The sequence below is a fragment of the Bombyx mori genome, chromosome 4 (assembly GCF_030269925.1).
Source record: "Bombyx mori chromosome 4, ASM3026992v2".
Lineage (NCBI taxonomy): Eukaryota > Metazoa > Arthropoda > Insecta > Lepidoptera > Bombycidae > Bombyx > Bombyx mori.
This window is the reverse complement of record NC_085110.1, coordinates 11,327,684-11,347,624: the sequence shown is the minus strand read 5'-3', so window position 1 is coordinate 11,347,624 and position 19,941 is coordinate 11,327,684. Positions and strand designations below refer to the sequence as shown.

At 35.5% G+C, this 19,941-nt stretch overlaps 1 protein-coding gene across 1 annotated transcript; it reads right to left on the bottom strand.

Moving 5' to 3' along the window:
- Positions 1 to 627: 627 nt before the first annotated feature.
- LOC692820 (hydroxyacyl-coenzyme A dehydrogenase) lies at positions 628 to 11,267 on the bottom strand. The gene is given in 14 exon segments (NM_001046667.1): positions 628 to 1,067; positions 1,199 to 1,315; positions 1,406 to 1,629; positions 1,713 to 1,848; positions 2,642 to 2,834; positions 3,828 to 4,057; positions 4,166 to 4,332; positions 4,877 to 5,056; positions 5,876 to 6,105; positions 6,717 to 6,838; positions 7,069 to 7,261; positions 9,103 to 9,289; positions 10,898 to 11,001; positions 11,103 to 11,267. Coding segments are annotated over 14 exon segments (2,289 nt in total). The 5' UTR covers positions 11,170 to 11,267; the 3' UTR covers positions 628 to 928.
- Between the last annotated feature and the right edge of the window lie 8,674 nt (positions 11,268 to 19,941).

Genomic DNA, 19,941 nt, shown 5'->3' with positions numbered 1-19,941 from the left:
GTTGATTGAATTAGGTCATAGTTCTTCTCACTTAGTGTATGATAGCTGTTGCCCACACGCAAGGGCGGATCCAGCTTTGGCACCAGGAGGGGGTCACATAGTCAAATTTAGATGCGTTTGTTCCGAAACGTTTGCCATTATACAAAGGTATATAGTTACATAAAATCTGTATGGTGACAAAATATATAAATAAAATCATTATATTCAATTAGTGGTCCACCTAAGTCCTGGAACCAGCTCAGGGGGTGGTCATGACCCCCATGACCCCCCCCCCTGGATCCGCCATTGCCCACACGAGAACGAAGTTTCGAAGATTATAGTACAAGAGCTGTCCCACCTTGGAATGCATTGGCACGCAATACTACCTCACGCTAGAAAGTGGACACACACATACACACCGGCGCAGCAGATAGTCACCACTAGTTATTACTAGTGCAAATTTACATATGCCCTGCCACCGTAAGTGACCACCACCACTGTAAGTGATTTTAGGAACAACTAGTTTTAAACTGTAAAACGACAATTTTATGAAGGAAGGGTAATCGCGGGTGCGGTATAAATAGTCTGCTTACATTATTTCTATTATGAATGTTTTATTTAGTCATATAGAAATGAAAAGTCATAGCTCAGAAATAAATATTTAATAAATCTATAGAAACATGTAATATCCAATACTTAATAGAAATCTCAAATAAGCTTTATCTTATTATCAACAGTCTATATAATTGTTTATGAAAATTCTTATCATGATTTTTATAAATAATGACATGAAATATATGAATCCAAACAACTTAAGACACAAACGGGACATAAAATGTCCAACTCTCAAATCACACTGAGACAATCGTCACCCTAGAATATATAATTTTGATAATCCTCCTTAAGCTTTTTTAAATATGAACTAAACTACAAGTGACATAATTCCTACTCAGTTCTTATAGAATTTTTTACTTGTGTCTTTGGCCATATCTACAAGGGTTTGAGCTGGTTTGAATGGAGCGCCATAAAGACCCTGGTATTCCTCCATTTTCTTTACTAATTTATCAGCGCCATATTGATCCACCCATCTAGAAAATAAATGATATTAGAGTGTGTTGATTAGCAATTGTGTATATTTGTTAGGGCAACCTTAATCTATTGTTTATATATCTAAATGTGTAATGCCTAGTGAACTCCTAAAACCTAGTTTATAAATTACCTGAAAGGTCCACCAGTAAATGGAGGGAAGCCGAGACCAAAGACCGCACCAACATCACCTTCAAGGGGGTTGTGTAGAATTTTTTCTTCCAATGATAACACTGCTTCATTTACAAATCTGTTATAAATAATAAGAATAATTATTCTCCACAACACTTAACTTCACTATGGTCATGTTATATAATTTTAAACAAGAAGTCAAAAATACCTGGAAACCATTCGCAGTTGTTGGTCTTCAACAGTATTAGCACCACGAGGTTCTAATGCATACTTGTCTTTCAGGATTTTAATAGCACCATGGTTTACTTCCCTGTTTTTAGAGCCTTTTTCATACACATAGAAACCTTTGCCGGACTTGCGTCCCATGTATCCAGCTTGCACTAAGTCCTGCATGATACCCAAGTTTCCTCCGCTAATGCGATCACCAAAGGCCTGTTTTAATTGCAATATAGTTTTAGTTAACAAATACAAAAATAGTTCTGACATTTACTATTAGAGCCTTTAACATTTTTAACCTTGGCTAGATCCACAGCGATGTGAGAGCCGACATCGATACCAACTTCGTCAGCCAATGTAGCAGCGCCGACAGGGAAACCAAATTGCTTTGTCATGTTATCCAGTTCTTTAGGATCAACACCCTCTTGTAGCAGTCTATACAAAAAAAGTATGTATTAGTAATAAATAGATAAATATATCGTTAAATACTGATATTGCAATTAACTGATGTTAGTGTGTGTTTTGGAACCGTACGGAAAGGCATCACCAGCTTATTACCGCCGCGAAATAATGATTCATTAATTGATTTGACTATTAGTTTTAGGAAATATTGAGGAACAGAGTTTATTACATAGTCAGGGGCATGTGGAAGATTTTATTTTTGGAAATCTAATTGTAGATGATCGTAGCAGCTTTAGATAATTCCTCAAAACACTCTTCCACAGTACATACAGTACAGAAAGTCGAGAAAAATGAAATGCCCCACAAATGATCTTCGAAATCGTATATCTGGATAGCTCTCTTAAATTGACATGGATTACCAGCCGAGGATGAAATAAATATTTCACACTAGCGACCCGCCCTCGCTTCGCTTCGGAAACATTAAAACACACATGAAAGCAAAAAAAAAAAATAAAAAAAAAAATTAAAAAAAGTAGCCTATGTTCATCAGGGACAATGTCGGCTTCTAATGGAAAAATAATTTTTCAAATCGGTCCAGTAGTTTCGGAGCCTATTCGAAACAAACAAACAAACAAATCTTTCCTCTTTATAATATTATATTAGTATTAGTATTAGTATAGATGATATCAAAACTGTGATTTGTAAAGCACAAGTTTTTACCCAAACGGTATATATTGCTTCGCTCTGTGAAGACTGCCAGCATTTTAGAAGCCAAATTGGTTTAATTAGTTTAATTTAATTAATTTTAAAATGACATGTAACACACCTTACTGCTTCACTAAGCATAGTAGAAAGGATACGTGTGGTGTAAAAACCAGGCCCATCCCCCACCGTGATGACGACCTTTCCTTGTCGTAGACCTACGGCCACAGCGGCTGCCGATGTATCGTCGCTGGTGCCGGGGTGCTTAATAATTTCTAGCAATTGCATCTTGTCAACTGGTGAGAAGTAATGCATGCCTGAAACAAAAAAAAAGGTTCAAATTAAGATTGTACAGTAGAATTCATATACAACGACTTCGCTTATAACGACCAACCGCTTTTAACGACGATCATGATTATTCAAGTTAGGTTTCATAGTTAGGTACTGAGAAAATATAACCGTTTAGTGCGACTCCGTTTTAAGCGACCAACTGCTTATAGCGACCCTTAATTATGAATATTATGATGATACGTTCGGTTAAAACGACGCACAATGTTTTGTTTACATAAACTACCAATACCTCAGTGCCCCAACTTCACTCAGATTAGAAGCCGGTGAAACAAATGCAACCTTCGCAAAGGAGTTTGGCGTATCTCATTCTACAATATCAACAATAAAGGAGAATAAAGACAAGATCGAGCCGCTGTTTAATGCCAATGTTTTAAAATACTAACGTGTATAGACTTATACTCATAAGTCGGTGGATAAGGCATTGTTCAAGTGGTTCGAGCTTCAGCGCGACTGGGGAATACCCGTGAATGTACCTCTGCTACAAGAGAAAGCAATTTTTCGCTATACAGTTAGACATGCAAATTTTTACATGCTCCATGAGTTGGATAAACATATGTACTTAACATATGTACTTAAGATATAATTCTGCCGTTTTGTACGTCATCCGGTTAGTACGACATAGTTTCGCCGGTCCCTTGAAGGTCGTTATATCCGGATTCTACTGTAATTTAAAAAAGGAATGAAAGTTTTGAAAAGAAGGCTATGTTTTTTTATATGTGCTATATTGCCAAAAAGGAAATCTGTTTTTTTTTTGAATGTGGTGGTTGAGTCGATTTTAGATTTGGCGAATAGATATTTTTTCAGTAATTAATTATTGTATTTTTGTGTCGGAAATATTTACGGGCCCTATGTCAATAATGAATAACTTAAAAAATATATATTTTGAACCCCGTTTACTGGTTTGAGTCACTGACTTATACTAGAATAATGAAAAAAAATTATAATTTTTTGATAATTACCAATTACTTTATCAGGACGACTGCTGCCAGCTGCGATTTTTGTAATAGGTATAGCACTAGTGTTTGTAGCTATAATACAATGTTTCGGCACTACAGCCTCTAACTCTTTGATAACTTTGTGCTTGATGTTAATATCCTCGAAAACGGCTTCAATTACACAATCCGCATTTTTGAACTTGGCATAGTCCAATGTAGGAAGTAGATTCGATAAGTACTTATCCTTTTGTAGACTGCAATTAAAATTAATGTAAATGAATCCCTGGCTCTAATCCAACATACATATTTGATGAAAACTCTGTAAAATAAGGGGGGAAGTCGAAAATTAATTATTTACTTACGATGAAATTCTTTTGCGTTTCACAGCATTACTTAGTCCGGTTTGAATTTGTCCAACGCCGCGATACAAGCCTGCATTAGTGGCGTCTTTCATTACGACATTGTAGCCTTTGTCGATTGACACTTGCACTATACCTGCTCCCATCAAACCGGCACCAAGAACACCAATCTATAAAAATTTTCAATAAAATGAAGTACTAACTAAAAGTTACAGTTTAGACAAATTAAAAAGTTGTGTCAAAGGAGTATGGGCTTTTGAATTTATTAGCAGAATCAACAATCAGTACTATAACAAATTACTTATTAAATTACTTTAATTACATAAAATTGTTCGGGTTGGCATCATTTCCACGAAAGGGCGAGCTAACTGTTGGTTACCTGAGGTTTTCTAATTCAACGGCGACTTCGTTATATGTCTTAAAATGAGTGGCGGCTTTCCTTACTTGTACGACGAGCTATTTTAACTACTACCTTCATACAGTCTGCCGTATACACTAATGACATAAGTGGAGTGTGGAATAATTTTTTTTTTAGAAATTTTTGAATTTAGTGGATCTTGTAGATCATTGCTAACTGCATGCTCATCGTCAGAATGCAACATGATTATTAGTTAGTTAATATATGGCTTAACTATTTCATTTACACATTATTTTTTGTTTCAAAGCATTATGAATAGACATAGTGATAATCATGTTTAATTATCAAGAACCTACCGTTTTTACATCAACTTGGGATTTTCCGAACCTATTCTTCTTACATTCTGTTTGTCCACGGAATAAACCAATCAACCCTTTGCTCTGAGGAGTCATAGCCAGTTCACCAAAGCCTTGTGCTTCTGCTTCATAACCGGCTACAGGACCCTTGTCCACTCCTGTTCTTACTACTTCAAGTATCTGTAAAGCGAGCAGTCAATCAGTATTTTGGAAAATATATCATATCACATCACATCATAATCACTAACTAAACCCTAATATCGTCGCTGTCAAACCAAAATTTGCTATGTGCAAAAACTCTATTTTGAATTAACGAGTAAAAACATTTTCGTATAAAATTTTATATGAAGGTGTACTTTCTATATCAAGTGAAAGCTATAGATATATATTAAAGCTATAGACACATAACAGTTTTTTTATACGGTAGATAGGGCTGGGAGTTACACGAAAAAGTCAAAAAGTAAAAATCTCAATAGGTGCACATAGCAGATTTTGGTTTGACAACAATGATATATTTATTTAACATAATTTCAAAGCAAGTTATAAAATCAAATCAAAATGCATGACACTAATCCTAGTTTTAGTATAATATGATTTATGGTTAGCTCGTCCTTTATTATTTCGTCTCCATAGTCTAAATAGATGATGAAGTTGTGTTTGAAAATTTTGTACATTTTATTGTTTCCCTATTTCCATAAGCCTTTGCTAATGGTCGAAATTCGACTATAATAACTGGCCTCTTGGGATTAAGGTTTAGTTTATTATTACATCTTCACTATTTTAGATTTGGCGAAAAATATTTAGCACCAAAGCTCGATGGATATATAAAAAAAAAATCAGAAAAAAAAGAATGAATTTTCTTCATCTACTAGAACTACGGTTTTTGCCTATTTATAGTAGTAGTGTAGCATGTAAATTAATTAGAAATTACCTAACAATTGTGTGTTTCACATATTCTAATTAATTATTTCTACAAAAAGAGAGCTAAAAATGTCGTACTTTCAGAGGGGCAGGGTAGAGTCCACGTGATGCTTTCATTACTTGTTCCTTGGCTTTCTTAAATATGATGTTTTTCACAAACTCCCATTGCATTACGATTGCAGTAATCTTCTGTACTAGGCCTTTTTTCGATCTATCAACAATTATTTTTCCAGCAGCTATATCCTTTGCAATCTGTATAGCTACAGTTTCGAGGTATTTGGCTGTATTTTCCTCAGGCTGACCCAAACCTGCAGTAACCATTTGCTTTTATTTTTGTTTTTTACATACAGTACCTCAATATAGATCAGGTACATGCAAATTATCATGATGAAAAGAGAACAAAACTAATAATATACACGAATGGTTGGAGAGCACATCATAAGCCCGCACCGGTATATACCACTTTTCTGTTTGTTTTTTCTGACGCGAATCAGTCCTGCGTTCCAGTTTGACAGGCAGAATAGTCGTAGTACTATGATTGAGACTTTCCATCTGATATTTCAAGGTGGCCATTGTGTGATGGCTGTTGGTTCCGTTAACCCTTAACAACCTGTCGAATATAAACTTCATACACCTATAGAACTAAACCATTTAGTGTTGTCGTGGGTTCGCAACTAAAAGGGAAGTCAAATGAGAAAAGAGCCTATGCTCATTCATCATCGCTCGGGTTCGTCAATGCCCGGAATTTCGTATAAAGCGCAGTGCAGAACATTAGTAAAAGATAATTTCACTACTATTTAATTTATGTGATTGTGGCAAGAATTAGCAATTTAATAACAAATTATCTTTGAAAGCAGTCCTCTTACATCACAGTAAAATATCTGCAGTAATTATCATTTAGTGTTTAAAAACAATTTACCTGGTCCAAGAGGGGAAACTAACAGATCTACAATTCCCAATTTCTTTGCTTTATCAGCTTTCACAGTTTTACCAGTTAGAGCTAGGTCCAAAGTTGTAGGTATGGAGGTGAGAGCAGGTAATCTGAAAATTAAAAACCAATGTTGTCAATAGTGTTGTAAGTTGTAAGGATAGTTAATTTAAAAACTGTGATTGATTAATTAACAAACAACATAAAGCTAAAAATTCCATGAGCTTTAAGTTTGCTATGTATGGAGAGACGTTCCCTTAGTGTGCCTCTTCTAAAGTGTTTATGACTTTTTTATTAAGAAATTAAAGTTCAAATTGCAAATTTATTAAATATTTCAAGTCACCTCTGTGTCCCTCCACCGCCGGGCAAAAGTCCCAACATGACTTCTGGTAGTCCAAATCCTGTTTTGGAGTCTTTCACAGCAATGCGATATTTACATGCAAGAGCAGTCTCTAATCCACCTCCTAGACAGCTGCCTTGTATTGCGGCAATATACGGTTTCCGTGATTGTTCGATTCTTCTGAATATTTCATGTCCTATAATTTTAGCATATGTTTATATATATGTTCAACAAATAATTAAAACACTGTTATATTAATTACTAATTAAAAGTAAAAATTATAAAATAAAATAACTGAATCAACTGAACAATCAGCATACATAATTATATGTTTCAATATATGGATGAATAATAAACACCCTAGACGAAGAGCAAACAAACCTGTTCATCACAAGAATGTTTACTCGATGTGGGAATCGAACCCATGAACCTCGGCGCAACGGTCAGGAACGCAACTACTGCACCACCAAGTTAGTCAAACATTTTTTTTTATTGCGTATCTGAATGGACGAGCTCACAGCACACCTGGTGTTAAGTGGTAAACCACAGGAGCCTATAGACATCTACAACGTAAATGCGCCACCCACCTCGAGATACAAGTTCTAAGGTCTCAAGTATAGTTACAACGGCTGCCCCACCCTTCGAACCGAAACGCATTGCTGCTTCACGGCGGAAATAGGCCGGGTAGTGGTACCTACCCGTGCGGACTCCCAAGAGGTCCTACCACCAACAGTACCACACCTGCTAATTGTTGATAAAGTGTCTTTACTGCAGAAATGATTGTTTTATATTTTACACTAATGACCCGCCCTCACTTCGCTTCGGAAATATTAAATTTTATTATTGATAGCCGAGTCCCGCGATGTAACCCGCGGTTATTGTCGTACCGCGGGTGACGCCGCGGGGCGAAGCTAGTCTAAAAAAAGTTGCCTAAGTTACTCCTTATATCATCAGCTACCTGTCAGTGAAAGTCCCTCAAAATCGGTCCAGCCGTTCCAGAGATTAGCCGGAATAAACAAACAGACAGACAGACAAAAATTGTAAAAAATGTTATTTTGGTGTATGTACCGTATATATCCATATCCATATATATATATATATATATATATATATATATATATATATATATATCCATATGCATGTAGCAAAAAGCGATTATTTCAATATTCCAAACAGACACTCCAATTTTATTTATATGTATAGATTTGGGTTTGAAGAGTGAGACATGTACTATTGTAAATTAGTACACAATTGAGACTTTAATCTTATGTCTCAAAGTAGGTGGGTGCATTTACGTTGTGTTGTGCAATATGTTTTTGGGCTCTGGTACCAGTTTACACAAGATGAGCTGCGAGTGCCAGTACTGCTATAACTTCAAAGAAACCCAGTTTATAATAAATCTACTACATATAAATTTTCATTTAGTAACATTCAATGTTCTAATAAACTTAATTTTATCACATTCGTTTCTAGTAAGCAAATAAAATACATTAGTAATATATCAATAAGATAATTTCAAAAGTTACAAGTGTCTAAGAAATACCTTCAGATAAGCCAGATTTGTAGGATTTAAAATATACTTTACTGTGATAATTATCAAATGGTGTAAATCTATTTATCATTAGAGAAATTTTAAAAATGTAATAATTTTCTATGGTACTTTTTAGGGTGTCATTATTTCTCTTGAACTTTGTCTACCTACCTCAGAGTAATCTCACTTGGTTTATCATTATAATATTATGTTAATGTCTGATAGTAAATGCATTTGGTAAAGGTGCTACAATTGGCACTCTGACTAGAGAATCAAGATGATGAGATATTTAGATATATGTTTATTATTTGCCCATTTTTCCTCACTATCCGTTATTGTTAAGGTCATATTTGTTTTGATGTCAATCAATTAATTGTTAATATCTGATAATTTAAAACATACCAGTGAGTTTTTCCTATGCATAAATGTTTTATTTTTACATTTACTAAAATTTAGGGAAAGTATTAACATAAAATTGTAACATCTCTAGCATTGATTTAATTTACCTCTTTTAGACAGACTGACAACTTCTTCCTTTGTTTTGCAGTTTTCGATCATGCTTATATCAGCCCCTGCAATGAAGCATCCAGGCTTGCCTGATATAATGACTGCAGCTTCAATACCAGAATTTGTTTCAATTTCATTTACGATGTTACTAACTTCTTCCATCACTTGGGTGTTAAGTGAGTTTACCTGTTAGTTTTAAACACAATAATTGCTTTAGTGACGTGCATAAGGTGTGCCTAAATCTAAATAGTTTAACGTAACCATACTTGAGACCTTACAACTTATATCTCAAGGTGGGTGGCGCATTTACGTTGTGGATGTCTATGGGCTCCAGTAACCACTTAACACCAGGTGGGCTGTGAGCTCGTCCATCCATCTAAGCAATAAAAAAAAAACTTTTTTTTTTTTTAACTAGGTATAGTTAGATAACTTAGTTCACAGCTTATCTGGCTTTAAGTGAATACAGGAGCCAATAGTGTTCCCACATAATAAATAATAATCAAAACAAAGAAAATCGATTCACAAATGAAATAGAAAATTGTACTTAAATATTTTGTGTATTTATATCTGCTTATTTTTTAAAGATAAAGTAATAACATTTGTTGGGTGGGTGTAACTTCAGATTATTTATTTAAATATATTATGTATGTTGTCTGCAGAGCAGTACAAGGGCTGAAATGGATATGATTATCATCATGTATGATATTCAGGGGTGAAAAGTTATTTGGTTTAAGTGACATTCAGTACCTACATGATGGTTGTCATTAAAAAATATAATGAACAATGTTATGCATGTTTATTAACTCATGTAACAATTTCCTTGGTAAATATAGCACACACTCATCACCTTATTTACACTTTACGTGTTTTATACAGTATATAAATTAAGAAATTTTGAAAAACTTATAAAAATGTATGTCCTCATATACATCTCACGATCAACCTACGCAAAATCCGTTTATCCAAAAAAAAAACTTAATTGAGCACATATTGAGAGATCATTTTTTGTACAGTAAAAGCTCTTTATTCACAAGGTATATGTTCCGTAAATATTCTGCGAATACTGAATCTGTGAATATGGAATAGTAATTTACATATATAGGAGAAGGGTTTCTGGGTATGTTAAAACATACTTTAGGCATATTTGTCATAAGGTCTGTTTTACTTTTTTATTATTTATTTGGACTGGCCATTATGGCAAACTTTGGAGGAGGCCTGCCAATGGCATTCGTAGGCCGATAATGATGATGAAAAATACTCTATCTTTTAGGTGCAAGTAGAGGACTAAAGTGACAGAAACATTAGCAGTAACTTGTAAAAAATATTTCGAAAATTAAAAACAATCTCATTTAATATGTTAAAATAGCTTATAACTATTGTTTAGTCCTTTTTAGTTTTAAATATACCTGCCACTTTAAAAAATGCTCTTGCTCTGTCTTAATTTTAAAACCATAAACAAATACACAATTCAAATTTAGTCATTAATTATTAATGAGTAAATCTGATTTCCTCATTAATTAATTATAAAAAATACAACTAAGAGTAAACAGGTTATATTATTACTAATATTATAGTGTATACATTCTTTGATGCTGATATTAATGATGATTTAAGAGAACGATAACAATATTGGTGATTTATATAATTGAGGAGAAAAAAATGGGTAGTCTAAAAGTGCATCTTTAAACGATTACATTGGCAAAATTTTGTTCCGAAGCACTTGGCATTAGCCCACATTGACCTAATTCGCGTAGGTTTTAATAGCTGTCGAAAAACTAGATTAGAATGACTTACTTTAACATTTGGAGAGTCCAAAGTGACTACGTAAACTCCATTGACCAATTTGCATTTTGTATGTACTTGGCTTGCTGGAACGGCATACTTTCGGCTATGTACACCTGGAAAATATTTACCGTACAATGATATCGTGGTAAAGTAACTTTTTATAGGTAATCATTTTTACATTTCATATTGTTCGGCACCAACAAGTGTTTCTTACCGGATATGAATAATTCCTTACGGCTTCTCAAGATCTTAAGGGCACTTAATATTTTGCTATTCGCCATTACTTTTAAATTAATATAAAAAAAAATTCAAACTTAAAAATAAACTATTCTTATTAAATAATTTTGTTTCAGACTTTGAACCTAAACTTTCGTTGCTGGATTGGAGTTCGCAGGGTAAGGGGGGAGAGGAGCGCGGGCGGGCTGTAGTCTTTGTGCGGGTAGCGGGAGGCGGGAGGTATAAAAGAACCACAGATATTTTCTTGTTTGAAATTTCTATTTGGATAGGCAAAGGGAACATAGCTAATACAACTGTCTGGGTCTGAAAAGGTTGAACCATTTTTAACAAAAATTTAAAACCAAATAAATTGGTTTTTTTCTTTCTACATAAGCTGATAGATTGAGGGGCTATTTCGGCGTAATTTTAACTAGTAGATGAGTTCACGGGGCTCAAACCTGATGACGTTGCTAACACGAATCCTAGCAAGAGCCGTGCTTCGCAGAATCTACCACTGGATCGGAAACGTGACCCACTGAGAAAACCCGGCGAGAAACTCAGTGGGCTGTGTCTGTGGGTTAATTTACTCGTCGAGCCCTTCGTCGCAAGCGACGGGTTCGATGAGAACGATGACCGGTGCTTGAGGTACCTAAAAGCACCGTCACAATCGGGAAGATCCGAAATGACGTGTTTTGGGCGACGTGGGCTGCTTTCCATTCTGTCCGCAGGATCGGGAATGAATAAATTTGGATATGTGAATGGATCAATTATTTTATTGCAAATGGTTTATGGGACTAAATAGAATGAAATGAGAAAAAAGGGTGCGTGTACTTATGTACGCGCCTAAGAAGTTATACTTTATTTTTATTAAATTTATTTCATTTTTTTTTATTTAAATTTTAATCAATTTGAAAAAAATTCGATTAAACAACATCCTTAAACACGCATATTGGACCATCCCTTTCGTTGACATCGTATAAATTTGGTAATTCTATAACGTAGTGATTAGATACTCTTTGGTAATTCTCGGTACGGTTCGGAAAGTTCACCTGCGGCTATATTCAGACTCGCCAAGTTACGTCGGTCGTATTGTAATGAGCGATTTAGTGGGCAACTTCATTCTGATAATTTTGTGTCTCGGTGCGCGCACATCGTAAAATTTCACTCTCATCAATTTTTCATAACGTACCGGTAAACTGGGGCGATTAGGGACAAATTCCAACTTTATGACCAATTTTAAGGTAGTTGTTGATGTATATAATGCTATATCAGGATCAAAATGATTGAGTCTTGGGGGCATCTTTGTTATCCAATTTAAAACTATGCAACTAGCATTCCAGTTTAAGTAAAAAAAGCAAAAATAGGTATAATCCCTATTTACCCGGAAATTGCGGTTAATTGGGACGAAATGAGAAATTTGCTAGGGTTGGCACTATTTGTTTTAATTAATTTATTTATTTAGTTGCACCAACTAACGGTGCTTTTAGGTACTTCAAGCACCGGTCACCGTTCTCGTCGAACCCGTCGCTTGCGACGAAGGGCTCGACGAGTAAATTAACGTGAAATACGTGATTTTTTATAAGTTAGCAGCTATTATCATGCATATTCAGAGTTGTTTTGTGAACTTTCAACATTCTACTATTAAACTACAAAAAATGGAAGATTTTGCAACGAATATAACACTAATATTGAGCGTCGAAAGATTTTCCCGGTTTTTTCCCGATTCGCCTCTCAATCCCTAATCGCCCCATTTTACGGTATACGAATTCTTAGTAAAATTGTGACTAAAAATTCAATATACTTTTTAAAAAAACTTGAGCACACTACAAAACGAAATCTTGTATCATAATTGATCTCGGATATCAGCAATGCCAGGGGAATAACCAAGCCATTGCCTGTTAGTAATAATTAGGAATTATTAACCACTAGCTGACCCGGCAGACTTCGTAGTGCTTCAATCGATAAATAAAAGACCGACGGGGTACACATCAAAGGAAAAACAAAATTGTTATTTTTATTTAATTCCGAGCATTTTCATATTTATCTACCTTTTAAACCTTCTCTGGACTTCCACAAATTATTCAAGACCAAAATTAGCCAAATCGGTTCAGCCGTTCTCGAGTTTTAGCGAGACTAACGAACAGCAATTCATTTTTATATATAGAGATTAGATTAAATAAATATGTGTAACACATTAAATAGAGTCCCAAAAAAACGTTTGATGGATTTAATTAGATATGCTTACTGGCAAGGTGCGATTAGCCTATGTAGCCTTTTCTTTTGTAACGAAAGGGTAAGGGAAGGAAAAAACCGAAAAATCTGAAATTCATTATGTATTAAAAGTAGTCAACGTCAAGGGCGGATCCAGCTTTGGCGCCAGAAGGGGGTCACATAGTCAAATTTAGATCCGTTCGTTCCCAAACGTTTGCCATTATACAAAGTTATTATATTATATTAAATTAAATGTAGTTACATAAAATCTGTATGGTGACAAAATATATAAATAAAATCATTATATTAAATTAGTGGTCCACCTAAGTCCTGGAATCAGCTCAGGGGGTGGTCATGACCCCCATGACCCCCCCCCTGGATCCGCCATTGGTCAACGTAGTCCAAATATTAGATACCTAGTAGGAACTAAGTATTCGCGGTTGCTAGATAGTATTTGTTGAGTTTTTGGTCAAATATTCGACCGTAATAATGTTGGTCTTGCGCAAAAGTGCAAAATCTACAACTATATTTCCACAAATGTGGCCTTTTTCGTCCAATTTGCTCTCTTAAAGGTCGCCTAACGACTTAAAGATGTCGATAGTTTCCATACATAAAAATTATTTGTCTTAAAGTATCGCAGTTTCAGGGCCCTGCTCGTGTCCACTGCTACGATGAAGGAATACCATGTGTAGCAAAACGAAACATGCAAATATTAGGAAACCATACATTAAAACATATAGGTAGTAAATATAAACACAGATGGTAACACTGCCAATTGTGATCTTGCACTTAGCCGTATTATAACGTAGTGATTATATACTCTTTGCACTTAGCTACCTACATGAACATGGTCCTGCTCATTTCTGAATTGAATTGGTTTTTAAATGAAATTTTGCCTTCCTCCACTTAAAATAATTATTGAGAAATAGTGGTACTATGCCAGAACTCTTCAATGGGGTTCGACCAAATTGACAACATGATGCTTCAACGATGCCTGAAAAAATACAAAATTAAACAAATGTTCATTTTTGCATACCTATTCTATTTGTTGTTAATTACCAACCTACCTCATTTGAATGGCATCGATAAAACCAATCCACAAACAAAAACCTAATACGGAAGCAAGAGTTCTAAGAAAATAAAAAGTCATCCGTGACAACTAACACAATAAATGGATTCGAATATCTGAAATTATGAAAAGAATATAAAAAATTAAATGCTAAATTAATCTGAAAGAAAACTCCCGCTTTTTATTATTTATTTATTGCTTAAATGGGTGGACGAGCTCACAGCCCAGCTGGTGTTAAGTGGATACTGGAGCTCATAGACATCTATAACGTAAAAGCGCCACCCATCTTGAGATGTTCTAAGGTCTCAAGTATACTTAGTCTGGCCATAAATACTGTTACAAAGGAAAACAAAAAAAAAACTATGGCTAATAACATTTATTACTTTTACAGTGTGTTACTTTAATACATAAATATAAAACAATTTAAAGTCTAAAAAGCTTATTCAAAGTGGTCTCCATTGGCTGCAACACAGTCCTTTAAACGTTGAGTCCAGTTATCAATAGAAGCACGCACTCTTTCCATGGGAAAAATGTTCACTGCCAATCGTACGGATTGTTTTAGGGACTCCAAATTATCATGACGTTTAGAGCAAGCTCTAAAACTGACCATAAATCTTAATCCAGCGGATTAAGATCGGGACTAGACGACGGCCAGTCTTCAGCTCTGATGAAGTCCGAAACGTTCGTTTCCAACCAAGACTGCGTAGACCGAGCTTTATGACCTGGCGCCGAGTCTTGCTGGAAGGACCATTCTTGATTATTGAACATGGTGTTGTTAAAGGGCTTCACTACCTTCTCCAGAATGTTATCTTGATACTTTTGTGCCGATGTTTTGATACCTTTTTCACAAAAGTATGGCCCAGTCACTCCTTCATAGCTAATACCCCACCAAACCATCACTGAAGTCGGATAGTGCCCACGTTGCACTCTGTCGACTAATTGGGAAGCTTCCTTAGAGCTTTGAGCATAAATACGGTCATTTTGTTTGTTAAAATGTTGCTCAATTGTAAAAATTTTCTCATCCGAAAACAAAAAAATTCTATGACCTCCCTTTGCGTACCGCTTCAGTAGTTGTTTCGATTTTACCACCCTATTCTCTTTTAAATTATCAGTTAAGAAATGACCAGTACGTCTCTTATAGGCTGCAAGTCCTAAATCATCTTTTAAAATACGCGACATGGTTCTAGGTGCTATCTTCATCTCCCGAAATAAAATATTTTGCTTTCGGACAGGATTTCTTCGAATTCTTTACCTTACTGCTTTGACCACCTTTTTCGTACGAACACTACGTGTCATACTTACGGCCAGATCTTTTTCTGTCACAAACAGAGGAGGTCTCATTGCACCTATTAATAGCCCGGTACACAAACATTTTACTAATACCAAACGTATGGAGAATTTTAAAAATTGCATTTGGCTCCATACCTACTTTTTGTAATGCAATCACAGCGATTCGGCTCTCTTTATCACCCCACTCCATTCTAATATCGCAAAATATTGTACAATGTATTGGCGCCGAAATGAGAAAACTCAATGAGCAATCGTATAAAAATGACAGATTCCAAATTCAAATGTAATATTTTGTTTATTTTTAATTGTAACAGTATTTATGGCCAGACTAAGTAGTTACAACGGCTCCCCACCTTTCAAACCGAAACGGTTACTGCTTCACGGCAGAAATGGGCAGGGTGGTGGCACCTACCCGCGCGGACTCTCAAGAGGTCCTACCACCAGTAAAAAAGCTTTAGTATCATGCGAGCGCTTAGGCCCAATCGCAGCGGTTCATAATAGGGGCATGGTTCAAGTGGCTACTCGATCAAAAAGCAGCCCTGCCCAGCCATCAAGGTGCTTTGCCCCGTTCCAAGGGACTTGATAAATCGCGATTATGGACGCCTTACCTTCCTGCTAGTGCAGATGCGGACCGAGCACGGCTACCTAAGTAGAGTCGACCAAATTGTTGGTAGATCAGGGTGTCATGGTTCTAGATGAGTAGAAGAAAACACAGCGCTCCTTGTGTTAAGTTTTTATCGGAGCCACGTGAATGCCGGCAGACATCTTGAAGCATAACGTGTATGTTGTAAGATGGTGGTCCAACATTTCAAACCGAAGCGCATATCTTCTTCGCGCCTTACTACAAGATTTTCAGATCAAATATTGGTTAAAGGCCCAATTGTAGTTAATACATAACAATCACTTATCTAAGTCACAGTATAGGTATATGTAGTTATACCTAGGTACCTACATTTATTTAACTGTCATTAAAAGGTAAATTCAGAAGGTAAATTTATAAAACCTAAAAACCTTTTAGTAATTTATTGAATAGTACCTATGTATTATTCAACACGGTCTATACCTCACTATAGATAGCATGGTAAGTCGATAAGACCCACTTGTTGAAATCCACTGTCGTATCCATGACAACGGAGCGGACGGCAGCCACCCTCTCCCCCAAGCACTTGTGAAGTCGAGAGCCGAGAGTGAATGTCTATCTCGTAGGGTTGATAGCTACGGTACTTAAAATGAAAATAAAAATAAATAAAAATATTGCGTCATTCCCCAAATACATTATTATAATTTTGTTGTTTCTCAATGTTTTATATTTTTTCATAACGAGGAGCGACTTATTTCTCTTTGTCTTTTCTTTTTGTTTTCTTCTCTTTGTCTTTTTTATGTTATCTAGAAAAAAAACGCTTTTAACAGAAAAACATCAGATAAGTATGCAATATAGATCATCCTATCCTAAACAAATCAACAATTTAGAACTTAATTTGTTTTTATTGGAAAATTAATGAAAACATATAAAAACTAAAATGTTGGATTAATAGTAGAACATAAAAATTTGTATATAAGTTAACTAAGAATATTTGCTCTTTGCGTGATATATTGCACGTATTGAGATAATCGGATTTATGATAAAAATATTATAGTTAAATTGATAAATGGCATCCTTGTTCGATGTGGGTAATTACACTTTTAAAGCTTTTGATGGTGCCAGAGCTTTATGTTCGTTCCACAGCTCACTCAAACGCTATGATTTATTTCCGCCGATGAATTGCTGTTCTACTCCGAGAAATTAAACGGGATTTGATGTCCCATCTCTGTGGTCCTTGAATTGATATTATGTGTATTTATTTAAAATGAATCAACTGGACTATAGTAGTTGTATTTGGTTGAAAAAAAAGGTGTATTGAAAATATTCCGAGCAGTCCAGCTGTAACCAATAACTATGTCTATTAATTAGCATGAAGCGTCTCATTTGGGATTGATAAAAAATATGTAGTAATTGAACATTATTTACATCATCCTGTTATCTGTGTTACATTTCTAGGGTACGTAAGAATTACAGGGAAGATGTATGTAGGTATGTTTGTAGTTCACTTTGGTTTGCAGTATTTAAAAGCGACGGGCCTTATGATAATCATTTCAAGAATCAATGTGTTCCAAATAAGATGTAACGCTCTCCTACCTCCGTATTGTTTCTGAAAACCAATAAAGACGAGGAAGACGACGACATCACAATTTGAACGTCGCTGCTTACCCTAGGCATAAGGTTGAAGTCTCAATAGTATTAGACGTCTAGGACTACCATCAACACGTCATTACGGATCCTCCCGATCCATTAACGGTGCTTTTAGGTACCACAAGCACCGGTCAACATCCTCGTCGAACCCGTCGCTTGCGACGAAGGGCTCGACAAGCGAATTAACCCACAGATACAGCCCACTGAGTTTCTCGCCGGATCTTCTCAGTGGGTCGCGTTTCCGATCCGGTGGTAGATTCTGCGAAGCACTGCTCTTGCTAGGGCCAGTGTTAGCAACACTCCGGTTTGAGCCCCGTGAGCTCACCTACATGTTAGGGCGAAGCTGATATAGCCTCTCAAGGCTATCAGCATGGGTACGAAAAAAAAAAGACTATCATTCAAAACACAAATATTTCGCACGTGGCAGGACAGTGGTGCTCGTGCAGACTCTCGAAGGACTCAAACGGAAATTTATAATTTTTGTGGGATGTAATGAATCACACGATTCCACTAATATAAACTTATTCTAAGCTTAGCCATTGTCATAAAATATATTTGACCTGTGTGAGTATATATATGAATATAACATGTAAAGAAAAGAACAATTTTAACAGATTCGGCCGAGCACTTCGAGTAGATAGATACTCAGCGACATTAAAGGAATTGATTCAATTCAAGCCCCTAGAGAGTGGGCGTTGGGTGCTGACTTCCCGACCTCCTCCCGCTATTCTCATATATATATATGTATATATCTAGTTGCTTGCTAGATTGGCGAGTTACATTTCTTATAGTTCATTAAAGAGCCAGTAAAATCTGCGCTTTCTAATGTATTTGTGAATTCTTCGGTTAAATTAGTAAACTAAAACGAAACAGCGATTCTACAATATGTAACTATACTTGAGACCCTCGAACTTATATCTCAAGGTGGGTGGCGCATTTACGTTGTAGATGTCTATGGGCTCCAGTAACCACTTAACACCAGGTGGTCTGTGAGCTCGTCCACCCATCTAAGCAATATAAAAAAAAATGGAAAATGCTAAGAGATTTTCAATAAATCCCGGGTTTTGCGATTGATAGGCTCTGATATGACTGCAGAAGACATCATTTTTATTTTACGTCTCTACATTTTATTGCACCGAATGTGCAAGTAATTGGACGGCCGGCTTAATATAAAGTGGATACTACAGCATATTAAAGATATCTAAATAGAAGCACCAAAGTAGATTGCTTTCAGTTTTAATGATTTTTTAAGGGTTTACCTCATTTAAAGAAAGACGACTAAAGACATCATAACGTTCGGTAAAAGAGCCGAATAGTATATGGCAAAGATGATCTTTCACAGTGCACTGTGGATGAGCGCAATGTTTCGGGAGGTAGGGATAAGCTCTGTTCTTCTAGTGTAGTAGTAAAATAGCGGAATTATCTGACACTCTCCATGGAACATCCGAAATAAAATATAGAAAAACCCGAAGTTCCTCGGTAGAATCAGAGATACGAAGCTATCCGTGAGATTAGAGTTCCTCTAATATCTAATACAGTCCTCTAATCCCTAATCCTCTCTTTTGTAAAGAATCGAATAGAAGTAGCTGGTTTTGGGTAGCCCCGGCTCGGGGGTGGTTACAATATTCCACGGACAAAAAGCCTGTACTGTATACGAAAATTTATAGTTACATTTTTACGACCAATGAACACTATAACTTTATAACTAATATGACACTACTAAGATTTCCATCTCATGTGTTTATTGCCCTTTTTTCGCCTATAATAAAATATTCTTTACTCCAGTTATATTCGTTTTGTGAATGGCAATTCATGTTTTAAATATGTTTAAAAAACTTAATTTGTGATTACTCAAAACTAGAGAAAAGTAACAAAGTTCTTTCAAATACGGATTTCTTGTAAATCTTTGAATACATTTAATTTTTTGCAATTTCATGAAAATTAAATAACTCAAATCTGAAAGTTTTAATTGAAGTTTTCCAGTTATAACCAGGCGAGACTTATCGATAAAAAAAAAATATTTTATTTTATATACAC